The sequence below is a fragment of the Epinephelus moara genome, chromosome 10, assembly GCF_006386435.1.
Source record: "Epinephelus moara isolate mb chromosome 10, YSFRI_EMoa_1.0, whole genome shotgun sequence".
Classification (NCBI taxonomy): Eukaryota; Metazoa; Chordata; class Actinopteri; order Perciformes; family Serranidae; genus Epinephelus; species Epinephelus moara.
This window is the reverse complement of record NC_065515.1, coordinates 38895361-38910078: the sequence shown is the minus strand read 5'-3', so window position 1 is coordinate 38910078 and position 14718 is coordinate 38895361. Positions and strand designations below refer to the sequence as shown.

The window sequence follows — 14718 nt, the reverse complement described above, 5'->3', positions numbered from 1 at the left end:
GGTCATCAGGAGAGGACGAGGAAAAGGAAAGCCAGGACTCTTCTGTGCAGACCTCCAGGTGTGTTTGTGTAACATCAGCCGAGCTCGACAAACTGGAGAGGAGCAAAAATGAAGCGATAACGGTCAGGAATTATCAATGATCATCTGATGAGGTACTGATGAGGATGAGGGAGAGTGGAAGCTGAATTCGGCCGTGCCAACATCCAGGTTTGCCAACGTTTCATCAGCCGAAACCACATTTAGTCTCGTTTTTATTCGTCAACAATATTGCATTATATATTTAATTATAGTTATCGTCACATGACCACCATTTACGTTGTGTCTCGTCTCGTTTTCGTCACGTGATAAAGGTTCGTTGACGACGATATTTAGTCATACTTTTCATTGACGAAAGCAACACTAATGCCCAGACTTATTGTACATAGTCTTCATGGGTCTTTTTGAACCATGTGTGCAGAAGGCTCGCCAAATCCACCCTGCTTCTCATCCCTCTGTTTGGGATGCACTACATGGTGTTTGCCTTCCTGCCAGAAAACACAGGAGCAGAGGCCCGAATCTTCATAGAGCTCGGCCTGGGATCCTTTCAGGTAAAAGACACAACACAGATACAAATTTTTCATGCAAACATTGAGACCCAGTGTCAGACAACTTTGCTCAGGGTGTTGACTTTATTTTGATATTTAATATGTAACAGTTTTGCATCATATTTTTCTGCTCTGAAGGGATCTGTTGTGGCCCTGCTCTATTGTTTCTTGAATGGTGAGGTAAGTAAACAATGAACAACATTTTTAGGCCCAGTATTGTATAAACAATATGATCTCATTAGAATTAGTCATGGAGGGTGACATTCATCTTAAATCATTATTACCATTCAATGTACTTAAATACAAATTCATTTATATTGACAGTTAAAAGACCATACAAGTGGTTTGGCAAGTCCCACCTAGTTAGCCTAGCCCGACATCGCCACACCAAATTGAACATGTGAGTTAATCTGGAACCTTCAGCCACTGATTTTCCATGTTGCATTATGATGAAGCACTGAGTGACAGACAAACATAAACAGTGTACAGTGATGAGCTGTGATGGTGTAGCATCAATATGTCAGAACAAGTTTCGCCATTTTCACCATCAGAATTTGAAAACACTAAACAAAAAGTTCTACGTCAGCTGCAGCCATTATGGTTGTTTTTGGAAATGTCTCAGCTGTGCTTTGCTTTACTAAGGTATTGCAAGTTGTAAATCATCATCTGAAGCATGCCCCATATTATATTAACAGTTGCTGGCTGGAAATCTATCTAAACAGGAGGGGGACCGAACACATCGGCCAGAGCAAATAAACCTTGAGCTTGCAGATTTGTCTGGTTTCCAGGTTACAGTTAAGCACAAGCTGTTGCCATTTTACATTTTGTCAGTTATTATCCAAAGCATATTGTAAGTTTCTACATAAACTTTCACGTTCGGGACAGACATTGTGCTAAAAAGCAAAAGCAAGACAGTACTGTCATGAAAATGCTTATTGTTGGTTTGATTTAGGACACTCTGATGCCAGGTTTCAGGATGGGCTACTTAAAAACACCCTTCATGAAGAGCCTTCACACTGACACAGGTGTTTTCAGTCCTTCTGGTTGATTAGATTTCTGATCTAGTTGAAAGAGAAGAGATCTAATCAGCCAGAATAAGCGAAACACTGGTGTGCAGGGAAATATGTCTTTTTTTTAGTGAAAATAAAAAAATAATACTGATTGCCATAGCTAGCTTTAATAAATGGTATTCAGTGGCTATCTGAGGGGAGGAAAATCAAACTAAAAACCTATGATATGTTTCGGAAAAGTCAAAAAGTGTCTGTATTTGATCGGCTAAAATGTGCAAACCTGCTTGTATGAAAACCCCAAACTGTACCTTTCACTCCATGTTGTAATATTTAAGCGTTATTTCTGTTTTGTTTGTTTTTTTTTTACATATGAATGTTGGTGTGCGTTCAGGTGCAGGCAGAACTGAAGAAGAGGTTTTGGTTTTGGCAGACTCAGAGCTACCTGAGCTACAGTAAAAGACGGCGTACGTTGTTCACTGAAAGCAGCACGGTCACTCAGATCTCCGTCCTGGACAAATCCAGCCCCAAAGACCAGCCGGCCTCAGAGACACACACCCTCACACCCAGCAACGTCTCTGCCGTCTGAGGAACGTACACTGGTGTTCACGTCTTGTGTTACAACACCTGCTCAGCATTGGGACGGCGTCCTGAGCAAGTGACTAAACCACAGAGCCTGATTGTTGAATGTTAAAGGTACCTCTTAACTTTGTACGGTACGAATTCCCACATGGGCCTCCAAACTTAAGTCTTTTTATTCACAGTATCCCACACAACATTCCCTCATGATATTTATCATTTTCAGCTCCCAGGCATCAGACAGAGAGGCCACATCTTCTGTTACCTTATTTATTTATCATAGGCAGGATTTAGCTCTGGGGTCCCTCCTCCACATCTTAGTCACAACCACCACATCATTTCTCCCCTTCTACAAACACACCAACAAGTGCACCATGTATGTGGCTTAAAAATGTTGTCCTTTAACTTATTTTATTAGATGTAAAAAATTAAAAATCAACCATATTATACTACTTCGATAATATATTATATAAGTAACAATTATGACGAGTAGTTTTTTCTTTTACAGCTCCTCTGACTACTGCTGGTTTAAGTCTCAGCTGCTCTGTTTTGCACTGTAATGTTGTGTTTGTTCACATGCTAAATCATTCATAAGTGAAAATGGGCACCAACAAAATAATTTTTTTCTTTATTGTGGTCTCAAGTAGCCACAAGATGGACAATAGTCAGAAGGAGTAGGAGCAGGAGAGGACAAACACACGTTTCTTGCAGCTGTGAGGTCAGTTAGTGGGGATTTTATAACATTTTCAATTTTTTAGGGTAAAAGTAAGTCAGTTTTATTTTTATGTAACAGCCTTTCCTGCATTAAACTAATCTAAGAAGAGAATTAAGAATAGCTTTATGATACATTTCTTCCCCCACCTCTGCATCACGTGAGGTCGTTTTTCAAGCATTTTTTGTAAGTACAAAGTCAGCAGCTGATTAGGTTTATCTACCAGGTTGTCCAGTTTGCAAATGACACAGGCCCTAAAGGACATGCTGTTCACAATATATTGAGACAGAAAAAAAACTTAAATCACTACTTGTGCACTTAATACTCCTCGATTTGGCTGATCTGTATTTATTTTTTATACTTTTTCCTGATAGAATTGTTCCATTCATTACAGTCTAGACTTCTCTCACAATGATGTTCATGTTATTCTTGTTCTAACTCATTCAGTGCCACTGGTCCTATGACTGCTGGGCACTACACTATCATTCTTCTAGTTCTTATAATATGAAACTTCCATCATTTAATAGAACATGCCCATGTTACCATCAGTGGCTCTGCATGCAACATGTTGCACAGTGCACTAGCGCACATCTGGAGCACTAGACTGTAAAAGCTATTTATTTGTGAGATTATTGTTTTTAATGTCTTTGTGTCAATGTAAATAGACCTGAACTAGAGTTTACATGTATTTTATGGCAACAGTGCAGTTCCTGCAACAGATTTATAAAACATATTTAATGACCTTGTTACAGTAAAAACAAAAAAGTCATAAATAAGGTAAAAACAGATTTAACATCTTACTTTGAAATAGAAGAGTTGGTGTTAATATTTAACAGATTTTTGTATCATACCTATATGATAGTTATATTCTTTTATGCTGTACAATTGCAAAGTGTGGAGAAAATTATACTGTTCATTTCCCTGTTTGTTAACATTTAGTTTAGTGATGCACAGGTACTGACTGCTGTGCTAAAGCTAATGCTAATCCAGAACCTGTTTCCCATGAGAAGTTATTGTGGGAGACTAGATGAGCTGTTTTCAAGTCAATGGCTGTTTCTGTATCTGTGCTTTGAATTTATATATATATATTTTCTGTGTTTTAACTATAGTAGGAAGTTAGTAGGTATGTTCCGTACACTCAGTATTCATGTACATATAGATATGTGCAGTATTCTTCATGGAAGGAATTACTACGTTACTCAGCTACTGACCACTACAGTGCCTTTATTATACAGTATAACTCACTGTTTCTCTGGAATTCAGATGGATGGAACCTACAGTAGGTTTGCATTCAGAACTCTGTGTGACAAAATCATATATTTAAGGTTGTGATACTATAATATGTACTTGAGTCTTTGCTGTGCAGCATAACAGATCTGCTTCTGTGTTGTGTTGGATTCAAGACATAATAAGAATTGTGCTTAAGTGACAAAAACAAAGCTTTCATCACATTTAAAAACTGTGCAGGGAGGAGATGGAGGATGATATTCACTGAGCATGTCTTGATGTGATCTTCTTGAGAAAAAAAAGCCTTTTATGTTGTGTCTGGACTTTGCTTTTTAGATTACACGGTGTTATTTCTCTTTCCTTTGACAAAGTGATGTAGGTTTCTTTTTCAGGTTCCGGTTTATGACATGAATGCAAGTTTCTCATTTGGTGTTCTCTTATTTGGGCTGGGGGCCAACATTACAGGAGGAGGCTGGTGAACACATCTGTATTTTCTTATTGTTAACATCCCATGAACAGACTAAAACCAAGTCCAAGTTCTGACTTCCCTTTTTTTTTGGCTGTGGCACTCCAAGACCATTGCTAATGACAAAGAAAAACAGTTTTAAAACAACTCACAAACAAAACTCTGTAATTTCAGAAAAAAATATGGCCACTGTAGTTTTTTTCATACATTAATTAGACAGGAATAAATTCTGCATTAGTTAGGAACTATTTTCAGTTGCGGGTTATAACACATTTTATTAGGATTTTTTTTGTTTGTTTTTTTCAAAAACTATTAAAAATATATCAATGATCTACACTGTTGCTCTGGGTAACATGTTCCTTCATTATCATGAACACACACACTGTAGTTTATTTTGACTTAATCGCACATACACCATCCTGCTGGCCCAAATACTCACTAGACCAAATGTGGATTAATCCACCACTGAAAATAGTCCCCAACAAATGCACTATTTTGTCCTGTTTGAGTAAAAATGACAAAAAACTACAGTGCCCAGCTGTTTAAGGAAATTACTGAGCCTTTTTAAAAGATAGTAAGGGAGTAAGGAAAATTGGAAAGTACTAAAAGATGGACTAACACATGAGTTTGGGTCTGTTTATAGGTATTGTTTACAGTTGAATAACACTAGCCTTACTCTTTAAGACAGGAAACTTCTGAATATTTACCACACAACAACATTGAGCCAACAAGTTAAAAACATTTATTGTCGATACTTCCAAAATGTACAAAAAAAACCCTCTAATGTGCACACCAAAACAAGATAAAATGGTGCACTGTGCAGTGAAGAAGATCAAATGAAAAAAAGAAGAGCAGACAGAAGCAGGCTCATGGCAGAGTGCTTTAAGTCACTTTTACATTCAGCTATCAGTACACAAACTACTGAGCCCCAGTTTTTTTAACCTCTAACTGATTCAACAGGCAATTGGTACAATGACGCAATTCAATAAAGATAACCACCATCAAAAAGCTACAAAGGAAAAACATTTGAAACCAGTTTTCTTGTCATGCTGTGCAGTAAAAATCAATAAGAACAAAATGAGTACAGCAGTTTAATGGCACTTTACTTTTCCTCATGTCTGCAAAGATTAACATTCAAAGGAAAAGTATTTGATGGGTCCTGATGGGACTGGAGCTACAGTTTGATAAATCGTTCACAGTTCAAACCCAATATTCATGTTCTAGCTTATTAATTGCCTCATCCATTTGAAAACGAGCACACAGCTCAGATTCCCTTTAATGTCTTGAAAGCTCGACCCTCCCTTGTGATTACATCTGCTGGTCAAATGAGATCATAACGATTTAACACGCATGCATCAGCCTATTAGAGAGTACAGAGGCATTACAGGAGGCTTTATACTTTTAGCAAAACACGATCACCATTAAGAAAAATGATAAAAAATATGAGAACAATCACAGCGCAAAGTTTTTAAATGACAGTTATTCACTTTGAACCACAGAAAACTCCATTTACAAGGTACAACGTTGGCAGCTTGTTTCTGTGTCGCACATTTAAACTGCAGTTTATTTAGTCACAAAGGTTGGCTACAGACCTTTCAAACACTTCAGCTAACTACTTCATAGTTCAAAACAACAGGTTCAAATGAATATTTATTCTTATAATAATAGCAACATCTTTGTCTGACATCAACATAGTACTGGCAATATAAGGCTCCAACTCCCATATTAACACTAAAGGAAATACTTCATAAATACATGAACAAAATTAGGCTCATGACCCGGTGAGATTGTCATAATGTCTGTAATGAACTCAACTGAACATTCAACTGAACCAGAGCAGAGGTGGTGATTGTCCAGCCCTTTCCCTAAACATCAGAAGATGAAACAGGGCCCCCTTATGGCTGCTGTTGGATCTGCACTGTTATTATTGCAGGTCACACTGCACACATACACAGCAGAACAACAGGACGATACAGTTTCCGGTCAGCCCTTCTTTTCTCTCTCTGCCTTCATTTGGTCTGGACTCCCAGAAAGAATGCATGTGGTAATTTGCAGGTCAAGACATGTGCAGTATAGACAGTGAGTGCAAAACTCGACAAAATGTGGCTGAGGCGTGAACAATTACAATCAATTACCTCTTGTCATTTTAGCAACTATATTTCAGTGTCTACTAAGAATCTGCTGGACATTGAAATATACTGATTAAAATTATGTTGATCTAAATGTCAAAAAATCAAACTTAGCTCAGTTTAAACCTCGATGCAGGGCTGTCATTTAAGACACAGGTTTTATCCTCAGTATTGTTTCTGGAAATTTGGCACTTTTACTCTTTTGATATTCTTTTAATATTAGATATTAAAAATGGTTTCTAGAAAAAAAGTCTTAGATATCAATAAAAGGATAAAGTACTTTTCCATTATCTTCTTGGCAGTGTGGAAAAGGCTTTAAAACAGCATCTAGACCATTATGTAGTGATGTAGTGAGATAAAATTTACAGAAATCATATCAGATTTTTTTTTTTCATGAATTTGGACTCATGACCTCAGTATGTTAAAAACGAGGTACACGGAGTCCTGAAACTATCAAAATGTTTTAGTTTAAAAAAGTAAAAAATACGACTGTATACATTAATAAATAATACTGGTAAAAAATTATAAATGGAGTGTCAAAAGAAACATGAAGTTTTTTGTTGTACTATGGGTGAGCCAGATAAAATGAGCATCTGGTGCAGATAATGTAGATTTTACGAGTATCGTTTGAGTAAAATCTAATATCCATACTCATGATAAGGAAAAACTGTAGATCTGTGAAAATTATTATTTAATGATATTTTGTCAGTTTTGGGACTCTATACATGACGTCTTTCACCTGCAAATTACCAAAACAATGTTAACTGTTTGACTTTAAACAGTTGATGAGGAGAAAACTCAACATTTAACTACAGTATAATACTGAACTGAGCAGATGTACCTTTCTATGAATATCAGCTATGATTAATGTGTATTCAGAAAAGAAACAGCAAATATCTCTTAATCAAAGAATGCACTCATTTGTTGTTTTGTTGGTTTTCCATTTCAGTTTGTCTTTGAAGACACTTCAGACATTTCAGACAGTTGCAGTTTGACAAAAGGTTTTTGTCCTTACAGAATTTGGAAATTCAGTCATAGTAGTGGGAATTTAGGATACGAAATGATATTAGTATAAAATGGTCTCATATTTTGAAAAATATCATAAAGACGAGAATCTTGTGGTTCAGGAACATGAGACTTTTACAGCCCAGTAATTTTCCATTTTTCTGCTGTTGACAAAAATAAAGGATGTGTCTGCAAAATGAGAAAAGTGAAACATATTTATTTCTTGTGTGCATGTGATATAGTGTACTGTACATTGACTTACTGAGTTAATATACTGTAGCACTGCTTTATCCAAAACACTAATTGGTCGTATGTTCTCCTCATCTTTAGCAAAGACAAGTTACTTTGAAGGCCTCCAGGTTTAAAATACTGATTTAGTCTTAAGCATCATAAAAGCACTTTGTTCAACCATTTTCTTTACTTTGCAGTTTCGTTTGGAAATTAAAAACAGAAATCCCTTTTTTAAAAATCATCAACAGAAGTCAAAATACTTGTTTTGTGCTTAAAGGCACTTTTGGAGACACAAAGTAGAGTCGAACGCAGGGATTCAGAGGATGGTTGAGTCGGACCAAAAGAAACATCTGCAGTGACATCAGTTGCAAAGCTAACTCAGCCTTTGCAAACAGATACGGCCGTGCAAAACTCAGTGAGGAGTCAATTAATTTGTCTTTGGAATGAGAGAATTACCCCCGAGTTAAAAGTCCCTCTCAAAATGTAGCATCCATCTCAATGTGCCTGTTTTCAAGCATAAAGAGAGTAAATGCTACCAGAGACAATAACTGCAGAAACACAGAGGTGATACTGCGAGGTGGTACGAGGGATTGGTCTGAGAAAAAGCCCTCATTAATCAAAATTAAAACAACTTTTTCAAATGGCCCTTTTTTTTGCCCGGAAACAAATAAGGAAATTTTCACCCAAAAACAGTGAAGTGCTGTGATGTTTCCCAACGGTCTACACCTTCATTTCAACCAGTACAATGTTGAAACTTCCTGCAGGAGACTGTTGAAGAGGCTCAGCTTTACAAAGTGACAGGAGAATCAGTATTACAGCGCGTCACCTCCACAACAGCCCGAAGTTTGTGAAAAAAACACAAAAACTTTAACAACCAATTAAACACTAAATTCTCACCAAAAAAGTAACCAAAACCACGTGGACAATAAATGCAATTTCATGCAAGCAGTTAAACTCATGTAGCTTTAGTCATGAGTTCATTTTCATTGACATTTTCTGTACTAACGGCTGTTTGAAACTACAGACACGCTGATCTCCAAAGGTGCCTTCTTCTCAGACGTCTAGTTTGCAGTGCTGAGATTTCAAAGAGAGGTTTGTGTTTGTGGTCGTAGTTGGCAAACCTCAGCACTGTGCACACGAAGAAGAAGAAGACCTTCAGAGTGATCATCTAACCCTGGTATGTTTTTTTCCCTCTCTCTTTTTTTTTGGCATTTCACATAACTGTAGAAAATATGTCCTTCTCATAAATACTCCTCTTCCAGGTTTCACCTGTTAGATCCAGATGAAATTTCTCCTTGACATTCTTCAGTCCTTATATTGTTGTACACCAGTCACAGTTTACACAGGAAATGTGGGCTTGTGCCAGTAGTGAAAAATAATACTGAGCTTTCTGAATGGGTTCAATAAGTCTGGGTTTGACTTGGGGTTCATAATGTTTCAGCTGACTCTAAGCTCTATCTATAACACTGATTTGATGGTGAAAGATTTAACACTGATGTGTGCATCAACTTCCACTCATTTAAGGTAACAACTGTACATTAGGGCGCGTCAGAGTTAAAGCAGCAGATGACAAAATATCTTGAATTTCAGTCCAAAGTTTGGGCAAGCTCCAAAAACACTGAATACTGCATTTCCCATAATGCAGCAAACTATATCCGTTTGATAGATCCAGCTCTTGTAGTGAATACCGGCATGTTTCAACCACCATGCCCTCAGTTTTTAACACAGGTTTTCTGTTAAAACGTGTGCCCAAGCTGAAAAAACCCTGATGGCATTATCATGACATCACTAGGGTTATTTTTTCAGAGCCACACATTACATCATAGCCTGATAAGTGGCCTTTATGTGTAAAATCAATGGAGTGTCCCTTTAAGGTATTTACATTGCCCAGTGTTGTCTGTCGTATATGAAGCAGCTGTAACTTCTGTATCTAAAGATGAAAATAGTGTATAGTTACAGTCTTAAACACATTTTGAGGAAAAGGTGAATCTTGAGGACAAATGTAAAAACTTGCTCAGACAGACTGGAATGATCACTGTGAGAGGGCTGCAGTAATAAGCTGGTCCCCCTGTGCTATACAGCAGCAAAGACTGTAGCACCAGACAAACACTAATACAATATATACAGAGAGATAACCATGCCTCTTCTGCATGTTTAAGCCCAACAAGACACTCGATTTACACAGAATTCCTGCTCATGCCCTTTGAAGGTGATAGGCTGGTCCGGAACAGGTGGACTGAGTTTGTTTTTCACTCCTAAACCAGGTCAAAGGTCTGGACATGAAAAGATTCTCTAAGTGGCGCCTGACATTCAGGTTCGGTCATGTTCGGGCAAAGCAGGTCAGACTAGAGGTTGTTCTGGGTCGGTGGAGTTAAGCTGGGTTTCCATCATGGTTTCATCTTGGTACGGATTGGGGTACGGGTTGAGGAACGGGTTGGTGAGGCTGGTCATTGGGAGGACAGTGGGTGTGGCAGGTTTGGCAGCGTCAGGTCCGATGGTGGCGTCATTGCCGGACGCGGCGTTCCCACCAGTGCCGCTCAGGTGGCCGGGGTCTCTGCCTGCAGGCTGGACATGCGGATCTGCGAGCTGCTCTTGCTGAGGATCGACAGCTGTGTTCCCCCGTTCACCCCACTGCTCGCCAGCGAAGGATGCCGGTGCTTCAGGTCCACAGCAAAGTATCTGTTCACCGTCCAGCTGCGCCATTTCCTCTTGATCTCCGATTGCACCTTGAGGGATATACTTCACAAGGTCATTATTAATGGACCTTGCTGGAAAGACACAAGCTCACTGTCCCTCAGTCTCACTCTACTTCTGTCTGTATTGTATTTAAGGCTAACTTTTTTCTGAAAAGCACTATTTTATTTAAAAGGAAAAAAATGGTATGAATCAATTTTCATCTGGATTTTATGTCCCCCCCCCCACACACACACACACACACACACACACACACACACACACACACACACACACAGACACCCACACACCAACAATGTTTAACAGTTATTGTTGCAAGGGGAAGCTAAGCTATGAAAACAGTCCATATGATAAAATAAAGTGAAGGAATGAGCTGCTAATTGAGTGCCAGGTATTAAAGCTACAAGGTTCAATGTATTCTCACACAACAGTTTGTATATCTTACGAAAATGCACAAAAAACTCTTAATACATAGCGAATTAGCGTTTCAAGAATGGCATCATCATCTTACATACGTAATGAACAGTAAATGACAAAACAAAATGTAAATTTACGTAGGTTTAATTTAGGCAAGTAAAGCTATGTCGGTTGGGCATTGTCACATTTCATACTACATTACGTACATTGCCCAAAATAAACACATTTGGGCGTTTCAATAATATGTTCTCAATGTAAAGTTATGTAGGTTGGGTTTAGGACAAGAAACATAATTGGGCGTTGTCAAGTTACATACTAATGTAAAGTTACGTAGGTTAGCTTTAGGCAAACGAAGATACATCAGTTAGGTTAACGAAAAGAAACATGGCTGGGCGTCGTCACATTACGTACTTAACATAAATTTACATACTTAATTTAAAGTTACATAGGTTTGGTTTAGGAAAAGATAAATGCCGATGATGTACCGTAAAATAACTCAAAGTTCACATGGGTTTACATGGAACACAACAACCAGTCTCATGAGGAAAAGTCCTTTGTTTGTTTGACCCATCCACCACCCAAACCTGCGTCCTTACGTTGACTTCTGCTCTTTATAATACTTCCTTCTTTACTCCAAGGAAAATACAAAAGACGGAAAAGACATGACGTCACTGACAGTGTTCGAATTTTGCATCGGAGCCAGACTTGTATGTCAGTTCTACTGAAGTTAATGGGGTAAGCACGGCAAATCAAACTTTAACCCAACATATATATATCATATATATTGTTTCACCTTTAACAGGAAAATTCTGAAAAACACATCATGTGATGCTTACTGACATTTTCTTATCTAGATGTGTGCGTTTGTTTTCCTTGTTACTGTACTCTAAACAGATCACAGCTCTGTCTCAAGCTATTTGATGACTAACATTAATACTACAGTAAATCTCTGAAGCAAACTGCAAGGCATTAAAGCATGTGGTCAAGTCCTAGTTTGGCAGATACTTACCGAATTGACAGGCCATATTACTAAGTCAAGCCAGAATAATAATCAGAAACATTAAGAACTGATCTGGTTATAATGACATTCTTGTCAGCGATAACAGGTTCGACCTGCCTTGTTTGTGTAGGTATCATGATGTACTATTAACTATCTTGGACCAAACATGGGCTTGAGACAGATCTGTGACCTGAAGCGCATGCATTTGGCAAAAAACATCAGTAAGCGCCACGTAATGTGCATTTTTTTAATTGAGTGGAAGGATTTTTCAGTCAAAGGCGAAACAACAAAGATAGGAAGTGTGTTATAGCTCGGCTGGCTGTGCCTGCCCCATCCACTCCAATAGAACTGGCACCAAAGTCTGCAAAATTTGAATGCTGTCACAGACCTCATGTCCTTTACTGCTTTTATGAGATAGTTTCGTTGCTTTACTCCCATCAGTGCATTGGTCACATGATCGCAGCCTTTCTCATTACGAGGGAAAAGCACGAAATACTGGCTCATGATTGCGTGGGTTATATATGAATTCTGGTGCATTACTTTTTGTAGGTATACATGTGAACAGTGCATGAGAACAGCCTGCAAAGTTACAATAAATGCAAAGTTTATTTATAAAAAGAAAACTAATAAATTTTGATAATCACAAAAGAATTCCAGATGTTTTTGTTTGAAAATAAAAAACAAAAATGATAAGCCTAATCCATACCATAACTCAGGTTATTCATATTTCAAAGCTCATCTTTTCATATGCTGTTGATCAGTAATATTGTTATGGATCTATAATTAAATTGTGCCTTCAGAGAGCTGGTATAATTGTGTAAGTAATTGTTTTAAGGATGTTTACCTCTCCATTCAGGAAGCAGTAGAGGACAGCCACCACAAAGCCCTGGAGAGACACAGAGGGTCCAGGCATGAGACAAAAACACTGACTATGTTCAGTTTTTAAAGCTCTGTGTTTTTACATACATAACTCATACTTTTTTCAAGTTTCAAGTGAAGTCTAGTTTCACAGCAGTCAGGTCTAAAGCCTTTATTTTTGTGATGTGGGTCAGTTCTGTTAACATCCTCATCCTTCCTTCACTGGCTGTTACAGTACGTTAACTTTTCCACAGCTTATACATGGATGGTTCTTTTCTAAATCCAGGCCATGATGGAGAAACAGTCACCTGGAAGGATCCAAGGCCGAGCTCAAACACCAGGCGCTCTTTCTTGCTGACGTTCTCGGGGGAAAAGGCAAACACAGTGTAGTGGATCCCAAACAGAGGAATCAGTAGCAGAGTGGAGCGGGCCAACCTCCTGCAAAATAACACACACACACACAAATTCCGATGAGAGGGTAGCAAAACATATGTGTGTCCTCATTATAATCAGCACAAACAGGTATGACAACACAGACTTCAGTCAACCCGTTCTTATTCCCAGGGCATAAAATATGGCAGCTATGTCAGAGGCCGACTATGTCTGATTCCGACACACATGGTAGCCTTTGGCGTCTGTATGAGATGCATCGGGCTTTGATCTGAGGCCATGGTGCTCTGCCGGAAACCGGTGGATTGCACTCGCCGGGTTTGGGGAGAGTTACTGCCTCAAGCGAGGAAGTTCAAGTATCTCAAGGTCTTGTTCACGAGTGAGGGTAGAATGAAGCGTGAGATGGATCGGCAGTTTGGTGCAGCTTCTGCAGTGATACGGGCGCTGCGCCGGTCCGTCGTAGTGAAGAGGGAGCTGTGCCGGAAGGCAAAGCTTTCGATTTACTGGTCTATCTACGTCCCAACCCTCACCTATGGTCATGAGCTCTGGGTAGTGACCGAAAGAATGAGATTGCAGATACAAGCGGCAGAAATGAGTTTCCTCCGTGGGGTGGCTGGGCTCAGCCTTACAGATAGGGTGAGGAGCTCGGACATGCAGAGGGAGCTCAGAGTAGAGCTGCTGCTCCTTGGCGTCAAAAGGGGTCAGTTGAGGTGGTTCGGGCATCTGATCAGGACGCCTCCTGGATGCCTCCCGCTGGAGGTGTTCTGGGAATGTTCCACTGGTAAGAGGCCTCTGGGCAGATCCAGAACACACTGGAGGGATTACATATCTCATCTGGCCTGAGAACGCCTTGGGGTCCCCAGGAAGGAGCTGGAAAGCACACCCAGTGTTTGTTTCCCCTGTGGAACCAAGAGTCAACAAGTTGTTTTTCTTTTTGAAACTACATTATGTAGTAAACGTCATGTGACTTCCTTAACATATATAGGTTACATAATTACGTTACTTATTTCCGTACACTCATACTTGCCAACTCTCCCGATTCACACGGGAGACTCCCGATTTTTAACCCTATCTCCCGCGATGCTGAAGGAAACAAGTAATATTGTGGGGGATATTTGTCGCAGTATCTGGCAACCCTGGCCTGCCTGCAGGTATGAGGCAAGCCGGTGACGTGACTCAGTCAGTCACTCGCTGGAGGCAGTGATACCAAAGAGCATGGATACCAAGAGGCGAAGCTCCGTTGAATTTTTGCCAACAGCCACTAGGGGCGCTGCCGCCATTTTGGACTGTTGAGCTTGGACTGTTGCGCCCAGACAACATGCAAGATGTCAAGGAGAGAGGAGAAAAAAAGTAAAAGAAAACAGTGTAGTGCAATTAACTGCAACAACTATCAGTGGAACACCCCGCACCTGGCCTTCC

The 14718-nt window shown here is 39.3% G+C and overlaps 2 protein-coding genes across 3 annotated transcripts in view; one reads left to right on the top strand and one right to left on the bottom strand.

Moving 5' to 3' along the window:
• The window catches only part of LOC126396791 (pituitary adenylate cyclase-activating polypeptide type I receptor-like), a 53386-nt gene extending 49858 nt beyond the window's left edge, over positions 1-3528 (top strand). Inside the window, exons 11-13 of the mRNA XM_050055092.1 lie at positions 458-587; positions 723-764; positions 1986-3528. Of these exons, the coding sequence (XP_049911049.1) occupies positions 458-587; positions 723-764; positions 1986-2180 (367 nt within the window). The 3' untranslated portion in view covers positions 2181-3528. The remainder of the gene's footprint in view (positions 1-457; positions 588-722; positions 765-1985) is intronic.
• Positions 3520-14718, bottom strand: part of adcyap1r1b (adenylate cyclase activating polypeptide 1b (pituitary) receptor type I) — a 46576-nt gene continuing 35377 nt past the window's right edge. The window contains exons 12-14 of one of the 2 annotated variants that reach the window (XM_050055089.1): positions 13218-13347; positions 12896-12937; positions 3520-10679 (exon numbers count right to left, since the gene is read on the bottom strand). In XM_050055089.1, the coding sequence (XP_049911046.1) occupies positions 10281-10679; positions 12896-12937; positions 13218-13347 (571 nt within the window). In that variant the 3' untranslated portion in view covers positions 3520-10280. The remainder of the gene's footprint in view (positions 10680-12895; positions 12938-13217; positions 13348-14718) is intronic. The other variant, XM_050055091.1, reaches the window with a different exon arrangement.